At 47.9% G+C, this 11,767-nt stretch overlaps 1 protein-coding gene across 1 annotated transcript; it reads left to right on the forward strand.

The window, feature by feature from the left end:
- The first annotated feature begins 625 nt into the window (after window positions 1–625).
- Window positions 626–11,431, forward strand: ZNF174 (zinc finger protein 174). Its single transcript, XM_055339560.1, has 3 exons — window positions 626–1,724; window positions 2,705–2,927; window positions 6,708–11,431. The coding sequence occupies exons 1-3, from the start codon at window positions 1,317–1,319 to the stop codon at window positions 7,307–7,309; spliced, it is 1,233 nt and encodes a 410-aa protein (XP_055195535.1). The 5' UTR covers window positions 626–1,316; the 3' UTR covers window positions 7,310–11,431.
- Window positions 11,432–11,767: the final 336 nt, after the last annotated feature.

Below are 11,767 nucleotides of genomic sequence, written 5' to 3' on the forward strand. Positions count from 1 at the left end.
CGCTGCTCTGGTGTTTCACTCTGGCGAAGACCCGGGCGCTCGGTGGAAAGCAGGACGAGGTGGGAGCCGCCTGGTGCGCGTCTCGCTCGGCGTTAATGCCCTGATCGTCCGGGGCGCGAGGGTCGGGAGACTCCGCGGCGGCGTGAAGAAGCCACCTCAGGTCACAGCCCGCAGGGAGTCCCGCTGGCCGGCTCGAGGGAGGGGTGCTGTCTGGGCCTGTGCCCACAGCCCTGAAAAGACTCGCAGTGGCGAGGGGGCTGGCAGGCTGACGTCGGACCTCGTTTTGAGCCCGCGGCCACGAGGAAGCAAATCACTCAACAAGTCGCTCAGCCGCGGGTCCGGAAGTCAATGCCTGGATCCCCCGGCGCAAGTCCGGGGGAGCACGCTGCGCATGCTCGTGAGCAGAGCCATTGGACTACAGCTCCCGGCATGCCCTACGAAGGCCTGTCGCCGTTCCTTGCCAGCTCGAAGAGACTCAGCAGCAAATAGACGCGAAAGGCCGCCCTCTGGGAGCCAATCCCCGAGGGGAGGGGGCGGGCCCTCCTTCTTAGTACTTCTCGCGTCATTCCTCCTCAGCCAGTGGGAGTGTCCGCGACGTGCGGCCTCGGCCCCGCCCCCAGCCCTGGCTCCTGGGTCCTGCATCCCTGGTGCCCTGAGAGGTGAGTCCGCGGCGGGTGGGCGTGGGGTGCAGGCAGTCAGGGACGCTGTCGCCTCAGGCGCCACCCCGGGCTCGCACGCAGCCACGAAGTTGAGCCGCGGGCCTCAGAGCCGTAGCGTCTCCCATCTCGGGGGCTGCCCGGGCGCCCTCGGAGGCCGGCGCGGAGGGCCTGCCGGCTGTCGGGAGCGAGCAGACGCGGCGCTCCACCTGCCCTGCCGCGAGCGGGGCCCTCCGCGCCCTCCGCGCCCCTGCCCCCCAGCTCCCCGCGAGATGCTGGAGGCCCGCGCCGCCCGGCTGCCGGGGAGGTGGCGCAGGCCACCTGTGTGACAACTCCAACTTTTCCTGGGGTTTCCCGACCGCCAGTAACGGCACGTTGCGCAATTCCTCTGAGACCTTGTGCGCTTGTCGATGAAATAAAAGAAGGATTTCCCCCAGTTCCCCGCAGGACGTTATGACTTTCCTCTATTTCAAGGCAGTTGAGGAAAGTGCCAGGGGAACAGACTGTCCCCACCCTCAGGCCCTGTGGTGCACTCAGGAGCTTGGGGCCTGGCCTTGTCACGCCCTCCCCAGCACCTGGCTAACACTGGGACAGACTTGTACGGAACCATGAGCCCCAAGGCCTGAGCCGCTTCAAGGAGAGAGAACCCGGCGCCCCGAGATGGCGGCCAAGATGGAGATCACTCTGAGCTCGCAGTCTCACATTCAGACTTCCTCCAAGCCAGAAAGACACATAATAGCAAAGCTGGAAGACAAACGGGAACCCACTCTGCAAAAAGACCGCCCCGATCCTGAGCTCTCCCGCCAGAGCTTCCGACAGTTCTGTTACCAAGAGGTGTCCGGACCCCAGGAGGCCCTCTCCAGGCTCCAGCAGCTCTGCCGTCAGTGGCTGCAGCCCGAGCTGCACACCAAGGAGCAGATTCTGGAGCTGCTGGTGCTGGAGCAGTTCCTGAACATCCTGCCTCCAGAGATCCAGGCTCGGGTCAGGCATCGATGTCCAATGAGCAGCAAGGAGATTGTGACCCTGGTGGAAGATTTTCAAAGAGCAGCCAAGAGACCAAAGCAGTGGGTAAGGAGGGCCCTCTTTCATGGTCCCAGGATTTCTTTGTCACCTGGATAGTATCTGCTCTCTGGATCCCTCCCTAGTCAGAGTCCAGAAATGGCTTCAGATGTGGCTTCTGACCTCTATTTGGGAACACCCCCTGGGAAAAGTAACAGGTTTTCAGAAAACCCAGGCACTGGCACTCCAGTGAGGAAGCAGAGGGTCAAGTAAGGTCCTTGCATTGTTGCCCACACATTTCCCCACACCCATTCCTTCTGAAGTTTTCCTAGGGTCAGGATTCTTAGCAGCAGGGTCATGTAGGGTAGGAATTTGACTTGGGTGGAACTTCATGGTAGACCATGCTTTGGTGAAGTGTCTTCCCTTCAGATCAGGAAGCTGCAGCTCACTTGGTGGGTATTTCTTCCAACCCCCATCTACAAGTCAGACCCCAGTCAGGGCCTAGGCAGAAAGCAAACAACCACGTGCTTTGAGGAATGGAGGCAGTCAGAAACAGGGTGGGTAGTCCTCTCAGAGCCCTGCTACTACTGGGATCTCCTTACCAGAGAAGCCTTGGGCGGGACGATTTATTAGTTTTTTTAATGGCCTGATCATATTCCTTCCTGATCCAGTGGGGCCTATTTTCAATAGAAGTAAGGAGGCGGGTGGACATAGGGTGAGATACTGCTGTGCCAGTGTCATGACTGACCTTGTTATCTGTGCTTTCTCTTATGACTTTGAGGCTCTAAGAAAGACCCTCGTTTAGGGGCACCCACTCAGGAAGTCTCAGCTGGTTTGAAGCAGCCTCCACGGGTTAGGATTAATCTCCCTAGTCATTCTGCATGTCTTTCCTTATGCTACCTTTGAGAGTTTCCACAGTCTCTCACAGTTGGCCTCCAGGCTGTTATGGGGAATTCCCAGGGCAAAGGAATCATTACAGAGCAGTGAGAGGTCAAGCTGCCCCCGGTCAGTCCTTGAGCTGTGCTCTAATGCATAGGGCTTGTTCCTAGGTGGCCGTTTGTATGCAAGGGCAGAAGGTGCTCTTGGAGAAGACTGGATCTCAGCTTGGAGAACAGGAACTCCCAGACTTTCAACTGCAAACTCCTAGGAGGTATCCCAGAGAGAGTTCTGTGGAGGAGCCTTCCCAGGCGGGATCTCAGGATCAGCTGAGCTCTCATCATTGGGAAAAATCCCCGCCCCTTCAGGAACCAGGCCCCAAATTGGCTGGGACAGGTAAACACTCCATGCTTCTTCTCTCCCTCTCCTAAATTCTTTACCTCCATCAGAACATCTTGTGGTTCTGAAACCCCATAGACCACACCTTGGTTTTTCAAATGTTTTATGTGACTGTAGGTCTTTATTCCCTAATGAATTCCATTAATTAGAATGGCAGTGATAGTATATATAAGAAGTGTGGTTCTGTCATTTTCTATTAATGACTCTTTGACAGTCCAGTGCACAACAGGATTATCTACTCTGTCCCCTTCAGAGCTGCTTATAATGAAGACAGATCCACATATGACCGTTGATGAACATCCATACAAATCTGGCCGAGTTCCATCCCTTAAAATGGTCCCATGTTGAGAAGGGGCCTAAAGAATGTTGTGCTCATTAGAGGAAAAGACCTGGTCCATATTATTTTCTGCCTCTTCCTCCTCCTGTGACATTGTCTGTGCTTTAAATCCTTGTGTCCATTTCCCTATCTGTCCATGGTACAATGCCAGTGATTGCTGGCCCTGCTGTACTCCGTACTGTGATCTCAGACTGAGTTACGGAGACACTTTGGTCAGTCTTAGTGATGTGAATAGAGGGGACAGTCAGCAGGTTAAAGAAGGTTTCCAAAAGGTTGGATCACCTTGGTTCCCTAAGATTTGCTACATGCAGTGAAACACCTTGGATTGGTTATTCTTGGAACATAGGAATAAAGAAGACCTGGGGCATCCAGCAGAAAAGAACTGTGACCCTGGCTGAGGTCCTGCCCTATAACCTATGGACTTCATGCCCCTGAGCACACACATTCCCTTCTCCTGCCTCATTGCAGGCATCTCAGTGCGCTTGTGGGCCCTGTCTCCTTTTATTTGATCCCCGAAGGTGGATTATCATGTTCCTCACCTCCAAGATCGAGTAATGCCTCCCTTCAGAGCTGCACTGCCCAGTAAGTTGCCTCTAGCCACATGTGACTATGTAAATTTTATTAAGGAGATACAGTATAAAATTCACCCCTTTGAAGTATGCATTTCAGTGTTGTTTAGTACATTCACACACGTTTGCGACCATCCCCATTTATCCAATTCTTGAAAATTTTCATGACCTCAAAAAGAAACCCAGACTCCTCGGCAGTCACTTTCTAGCACCCACTCTCCAGCCCCTGGCAACCACCATCTCCTTTGTCTCTGGATTTGCTTATTGTGGATATTTCAGGATGATATATGTTGTGCTCTTCTGTGACTGGCTTCTTTCACTGAGCACGTTTTCAAAGTTATCCATGTTGTAACATGCATCACGACTTCATTTGTTTTTATGGCTAATATTCTGTTTTGTTCATTCATCAGTTGATGGTCATTTGGGAGGTGTTTCCACTTTTTGGCTATCATGAATAGTGGTGCTATGAACTTTTGTGGATGAGTTTTTGTGTGGACATTGTTTTCATTTCTCTTGTACCTAGGAGTGGAATTGCTGGGTTAGACAGTAGCTCTATGTTTAATCTTTTGAGGAAACGCCAGACTCTTTTCCAAAGCAGCTGTGCCATATTACATTTCCGCCAGCAGTCCCTGTAAGAATTCTAATTTCTCCACATCCTTGTCAACACTTGTCGTGTTTCGGTTACAGCAGTCTTGTTAGGTAAAAACCGGTATCTCATGGAGGCTTTACTTCCCTGATGGCAAATAATGTTGAACATCTTTTCATGTGCTTATTGGTCAATTGTATATCTTCTTTGGAGAAATATCCATTCAGATCCTTTGCCCATCTATTAATTGGGTCAGTATTTTGTTGTTGTAAGAGTTCTTTACAGGGGCGCTTGGGTGGCTCAGTGGTTGAGCATCTTCTTCAGCTCAGGGTGTAATCTGGGGTCCAGGATTGAGTCCCGCATTGGGCTCCTCGCAGGGAGCCTGCTTCTCCCTCTGCCTATGTCTCTGCCTCTCTTTGTCTCTGTGTCTCTTGTGAATAAATAAATAAAAAATCTTTAAAAAAAATCTTTATATACCCTGGATACTCAACACCTGTTTTCTCTCCATGTGAGTTGTTATTTCACTTCCTTGATAGTATCCTTTGAAGCACAGATGTTTCTAATTTTGATCAACTCCAATTTATCTGTTTTTCTCTTCTTTGCTTGTGTTTTTGGTGACATATCTAAAATACCATTGCCTAATCTGAAATTACAAAGATTTAAACCTATGTTTTGCTCAAAGAAACATTGGTTTAGCTCTTCTATTTAGGTCTTTGATTCATTTTGAGTTATTATTTGTGTGTTGTGAGGTAGGGGTCCAACCTCATTCTTTTGCATGTGAAAAATCCAGTTGTCCCAGCACCCCCCTTTTTTTTAATATTTTACTTATTTATTCATGAGAGAGAGAGAGAGGCAGAGACACAAGCAGAGGGAGAAGCAGGCTCCACACACGGAGCCCGACGTGGGACTCGATCCTGGGACTCCAGGATCACGCCCTGGGCCAAAGGCAGGCGCCAAACCGCTGAGCCACCCAGGGATCCCCTTTAAACTTTCCTCTCTCTTTTTTTTTAGATTTTATTTATTGAGAGAGAGAGAATGGCTTGGACACAGGCAGAGGGAGAAGCAGGCTCCATGCAGGGAACCTGACTTGGGACTCGATCCGGGATCTCCAGGATCACGCCCCAGGCTGCAGGCATTGCTAAACAGCTGCGCCACCGCCACCCTTTACTGAGAGACTATTCTTTCCCCAATTAATTGCCATGACAACCTTGTTGAAAAGCAGTTGAGGGGCAGCCCCGGTGGCTCAGCAGTTTAGCGCCGCCCTCGGCCCAGGGTGGGATCCTGGAGACCTGGGATCCAGTCCCAGTCGGGCTTCCTGCATGGAACCTGCTTCTCCCTCTGCCTGTGTTGTGTCTCTGCCTCTCTCTCTCTCTCTCTCTCTCTCTCTCTCTCTCTGTCTCTCATGAATAAATAAAATCTTTAAAAAAAAGAAAAGAAAAGCAGTTGACCATAATTGCATAGAGTGCTTAGAGTGCTTATTTAAGTTTGAATTAAAATTAGGTAAGATTAGATAAAATTAAAAATTCTGTTTCTCAGTCATGCTAGCTACATTTCAAGGACTCAGTAGCCTCATGTAGCTAGTGGCTGCCATATTGAATAGCATGTGCACATGTGCACATACACACATACTTCCCGTCTGTCAGAAATCCTGTGGGATAACACAGCTGTAGATCCTCCAACTTGCCCACAGACATTCCAGCTTGTTCCATCCTGATTCTCAATCCTGATGGTCAGAAACTGCAGAGTTTCTGAAGTTAGGATACATGTCTAACCCGTATTGCAGTTCGTAACCCTAATGCTGTCACTTTGTAATGAAGAAACACTCCACATTTGCTGGATTTCCATTATTTCAAGAGATAGTGGTGATCATTCAGTGTCCATGTGACTATAGTTGCAGTTTTGAAAGTTCAACTCTCTCATTTGTTAATTGGTGCTCAAGTCTGATGGGTTTGCTTTTCCATATTTCTTCTTTCCCTAACGTTTCCCTAAAGGTAGGAAAGAGAGATGGGGTTGGAGAACTTGGTTCTTAACTTTGATATAAATAACAATCACCCCAGGAGCCTGTTACTCCTGTAGATTTCCAGGTCCCAACCCCCACTCTACCCCCCAGAGATTCTGACTCAGCAGCCACGGGGATGCAGGGGCAGCCTGCTTGTGTAACAAGTGCCACATATGAGTTGAATGGAAGTCGCCAGTGGAGGACCACACTTTGAGAATATTTCTTAGCTCTTTTGCTGAGATTTCTTCAAAGCCCAGAAAATGAAACATATTCTTTCTAATTATAGAGACTCCCAGAATGAAAAGTGACAACAAGGAAAATCCGCAGCCAGAGGGGGCTAAAGGAGGAAAGCTATGTGCAGTGTCCCCTGGCAGATCCAAAGGGAATAGTCTACAGAGTCCTGAGCCGAGAGGGGTGAATATGAATGAATCCCGGTTGTCACGGAGGCAGGTCAGTCCCCCGAATGCTCAGAAGCCATTCGCTTACTACCAGAGACATTGCAGGGAACTGGAATACATCAGCAGCCCCCTGAAAAGCCACCCACTGAGAGAGCTGAAGAAAAGCAAAGGAAGCAAAAGGAGCCTGAGCAGTCGTTTGCAACGTCTTGGTCACCAGCCAACCCATTCAGCAAAGAAGCCGTACAAATGTGATGACTGTGGGAAAAGCTTCACATGGAATTCGGAGCTGAAAAGACACAAGCGCGTACACACAGGGGAGAGGCCCTACACATGCGGAGAGTGTGGGAACTGCTTTGGGCGCCAGTCTACCCTAAAGCTGCACCAGAGGATCCACACCGGAGAGAAGCCATACCAGTGCAGCCAATGTGGGAAAAGTTTTCGCCAGAGCTCAAACCTCCACCAGCACCACAGACTCCACCACGGGGACTGAGAGCAAGCCTCATTCTCCCTGTTCAGAAGGAAAGCATCTATAAGGCTTCTGTGTTTCTCCTTCCCCTGACTTGCATGTAAATCACAGACTGTGTGTGTGACTTACAGGGAAAGCAAGAAGTCCTCAAGGAATGCCAGTGCATATTTGGCTGCTGAGGAGTCCCAGAAGACATCAAGGGGGATGTGACCCTGTCAGTGACAGAGTGAAGAGATGTCAGGTCTGGGTGTTAGGTGAGAGAGAACTGAGGTCTCTGCTTTCCAGCAGAGAGTAACTGCTAAGACAATCTGGCTGATCCTGCAGGTGCCCCTGTCCCTTTATTTATTCTCTAAATACGTTCAAGGGTAAATCACACATGTAGTTAATGTACTGTCATACCAGACAATCTTTATCACATACACACTTCTTTAATAAAGATCAGTGACCCACTAGAATTTCAAGGCAAAAGTTCATTGGAATATAAATCCCCTAATATTCTTACTGAAATTCCTGGCTATTCTTAACAAAGGGCACATGGAGTGAGACTTTGAACATGTTTGTATGAGGAGAGGATTTCCAAGTAAATAGTGCTTTTACACGTGCATGCACACATTTATATGAAAGCACCTTTGATTGGGAAAAATCTACACAGCTGCCATAGTCCCCACCCAGGTGACGGGAAAGCTACAAGAGGAAAGAAGCATGTAGTGCGTGTAGACAGCTAAGGACATACCAAAGGGAACCCTTACTGTTCTCCTTCCTTACTTAGGCCAGCAGCCTTAAGAATAACAAAATGATTGGAGTGAGGAAGTGTTATTTATAAATAAGTGGATTATCTCAGCACATTTACTAAAACCCATTAAAATTGATTACTTTTTTGATACATTGTATCTAAATGAATTTTCTAAAAATACACAAAATATATTTGTATAGAATGTAAAAGTTCTGGAATGAGGCCAGAGAATTGATCTAATTCCATCCTTTCATTCTCTCAAAGTAAGAATCCAAAGAATCCAAACCAATCAGTATAGTGTTTAGTCACCCAGAGCAAGCCAGCCGACCTCTGAGTTCAGAGAAGACTGTTGGTAGAATGGTGCACTGCCTCAAGCAGGAAACAGGTAGATGACATTCTTGCAAAAGCATCTGTATCTTCTAGTCACTGCCAGTCACCTCTGGGCTGTGTCCTTTGCTGCATCCTCACCCCCTAGGCCTCTGCACATGCTTCTCCTTTGATTTTAGGACCTGGCACCTCCCTCCACTACTTCCTCCACCTCCCATCTCACAGGAACATCCTACTCAGCAAAACCTTCTCTGACTGGTTCCAGGCAGATTTTATTGTGTTACTCCCTGCTCTACTGTGCACACCAGTGGTGGTCAACCTGGGAGCAGTTTTGCACCCCCGCCCCCAGAGGACATTTGGTCATGTGTGGAAATGTTGGTTGTTATGACTCGGGGAGAGGGAGGGTAGTTCTCGTTCCTGGCCTCTCTTGGGTAGAGACCGGGATGCAGCTAAATGTCCCACAGTGGACAGGACAGCCCCACAACACAGTGCAGTCTCCTGGCCCAAAGTATCAGTAGTGCCAAAGTTGGGGAACTGTACCGTACACAGTAAAAGCCCTTTAAGGACAAGAGCCTTATTTTTCTATCATTTTAGTTTTAGACTAAGCCCACACCCAGCCAAGAGAAATAGCTGTTCAGCAGGGCCCTGTCCTGCCTGAATCAGAGATCCTGGTGTGTTGAATGCAGTTGACAAAGCCTCTTGCCTTTGGGCAGAGAGAGACTTAATGGAAGCTCAGTGGCTTTTAGACTATGCTGCAGTCCCCTTCCTGGCAACCATGTTAAATGTTAAAGGAGCTTGTCTTCATTACTACACCTGCGCCTTACCTTGCCCCCATCTCTAGCCTCTCACCAGTAGAGCCTCTTGATTCCTCACTGGCTCCCACCTCATCCATCTTTTTGCAGCACAGTTTTGCTGTCACAAGGCCCTCCTAATCATAGTTTACATATGTCAGTTTCCTGTTGGCGCTATAACATGACCACAAACTTAGTGGCTTCAAACAACACAAACATAATCTCTTAGAGTTGCAAATCTTGAAGTCTAAAATCAGTTTCACAGAATCAAAATTCAGGTGTCCAAGGCTGAATCTGTTTCCTCAACTTTCTCAGCTAGTGGCTGCTTGTGTTCTGTGGCTTGTGGCCTCTCCATCCTCAAAGTGCACGCCTCCACCTGTCACCACATCACCTTGTCCTCTTGCTCTGACCCACCAGCACCCTCTTGAAAGGGCCATCATGATTATATTGGGCCCACCCAGATAATCCAAGATAACCCCCCCATCTCAATTTTCATAATCACATCTGCACAGTCCCTTTTGCCATATAAGGTAACATTTACAGGTTTTAGGGATTAGGATGTAGACATACTTGGGGGGCCAGATTCAGCCACCACACCTGTCTGTTAAATCAACTTTGTTGGTCAATGATCTCACCTAAAAGCAAAGGAACTTAGATTTCCACTATTAATTAAGAGGGTTGCAATAGGACCTCTTCCTTAAAGGAAAGCTTTGTTTGTTTGCTATGTTTTGAAGAACCTGTATGTGTTCTTTCTCTTCTGAACAAAATAACAGCTGAATCTTAAAGTCTTTGGGTATTTGTTCAACTGTGGTCCTTGAATAAATGTGACAAAATTACCAATATGAATATCACTCATTCCCAAAAGGTTTTCAAGCCTCTGATGCTACATTGGCTCTTCCAGTCTGGTTTTCCTCTGGCAGATAAGGCTCAACTCCAGGTGAGTAGAGTCTGAAGGCTGGAGAAAGGCACCCAGCCATATTTGAGGGTGTACTCAGTTCCTCAGATGTAGTATCCTCCCTGTCCCCATTGCCCTCATGGTTCCACCAGAGAACTTGAGCATAGACTACTTACTTGCAGGCTTGCAATTACCTACTCCATATAAGAAGTACTTTCTCTTCACCCATGAGCAACCTGTAAGGTTACCATATTTTCTGAGTTTGGTCTGTGTTTAACCATGGAGGGGGATGACTCCCACCTAAGTTATTTGGTCTCCTGGTGGCCTCCATCAAGACAGGGGGAGAAGGAAGCATCTGTGCACAGTGGAGAATCTGGACCTTGCAGATATCCCTGAAAAGCATTTTCCATCTACAGCAGATAAGGACTTGTAAAACCTTTCCCATAATACCTTTACTGCTTCTGACAACAACTCCCAAATACCATCCAATACACGCTGTTGAAATTATCTCCAAGTTTCCAAAAGAAAAATGCTACTTTTACAGCTTTACTGAGGTCCATTCCCCATGTAACCTTCATCCCTTTATATAGTTCAGTAATTACATTAGTCACAGAATTATGCAACCGTCACCACAATCTAATTTGAGAACATTTTCACAGCTAAAAAAGAAACTCCATGATGCTTAGCATCACTCCTCATCCCTGTGCCCCCTTGAACCCCCCTTCACTCAGCACAATGTCTTCAAGGTTCTGTTGTGTCGTAGCAGGTGTTAGTACCCTATCCTTTCCGTGACTGAATAATATTCCACTGTGTGGATGGACCACTTTTGTTTATCTATTCATCCCATAGACATTTGGTTGTTTCCACTTTGGGGCTCCTGTGAATTGTGCTGCTATGAATGTGTGTATAAGTTTTTCTGTGAATGGGCACCCATGTGGGTCAGTCAGTTAGGCAGCTGCCTTCGGCTCAGGTCATGATCCCAGGGTTCTGGGATTGAGCCCTGCATTGGCCTCCCTGCTCAATGGGGAGTCTGCTTTTTCCTCTCCCTGCGTCTCTCCTCCCTGCTCTTGCTCTCTCTCAAATAAATAAAATAAAAATTTTAAGTTTTTCCCTGAATATGTAGTTTCATTTCTCTTGGGTAAATACCAGGAGTAGAATTGCTGGGTCATATGGTAACTTTATGTGGAGCTGTTTCTGAGGAGCTGCCAGGGTCTGCACCCCAGTTCCCCACCTGTACTGTATGAGGGTCTCAGTTTCTCCACGTTCTTGTTAGCACTTGCTATCATCAACTGGTTATAACCACGCTAGTCTGTATGAAGTGCTATCTCACTGTGGTTTGTGTTTGTGGTTTTTTTTAAGATTGTATTTATTCATGAGAGACATAGAGACAGAGGCAGAGACACAGGCAGAGGGAGAAGCAGGCTCCCTGCGGGGAGCCCGATGTGGGACTCAATCCTGGATCCCAGGATCATGACCTGAGCCACAGGCAGACGCTCAACCGCTGAGCCACTCCGGCATCCCTTGGTTTGCATTTGTTGATATTGGGCATCTTTTCATATGTTTACTGGCCATATGTGTATCTTCTTTAGAGAAATGGCTATTCAAAACCTCTGCTTTTTAAAATTGGGTTGTTTTTTCATTGTTAAATTGTAAGAGTCCTTTATAGATCCTGGAATCAAGTCCTTATCAGATATAAGACTTGCAAATATTTTCTCTCCTTTTGTAATATTTTTGTG

Source organism: Nyctereutes procyonoides, unplaced genomic scaffold (assembly GCF_905146905.1).
Source record: "Nyctereutes procyonoides isolate TBG_1078 unplaced genomic scaffold, NYPRO_anot_genome, whole genome shotgun sequence".
In the NCBI taxonomy this organism is placed as follows: domain Eukaryota; kingdom Metazoa; phylum Chordata; class Mammalia; order Carnivora; family Canidae; genus Nyctereutes; species Nyctereutes procyonoides.

Coding starts and splice junctions, on each gene's coding strand:
- ZNF174 (XM_055339560.1), top strand. CDS start 1,317: ATGGCGGCCAAGATGGAGATCACTCTGAGCTCGCAGTCTCACATTCAG. Junction 1,725..2,704: donor CCAAGAGACCAAAGCAGTGG/GTAAGGAGGGCC, acceptor GCTTGTTCCTAG/GTGGCCGTTTGTATGCAAGG. Junction 2,928..6,707: donor CCCCAAATTGGCTGGGACAG/GTAAACACTCCA, acceptor TTCTAATTATAG/AGACTCCCAGAATGAAAAGT.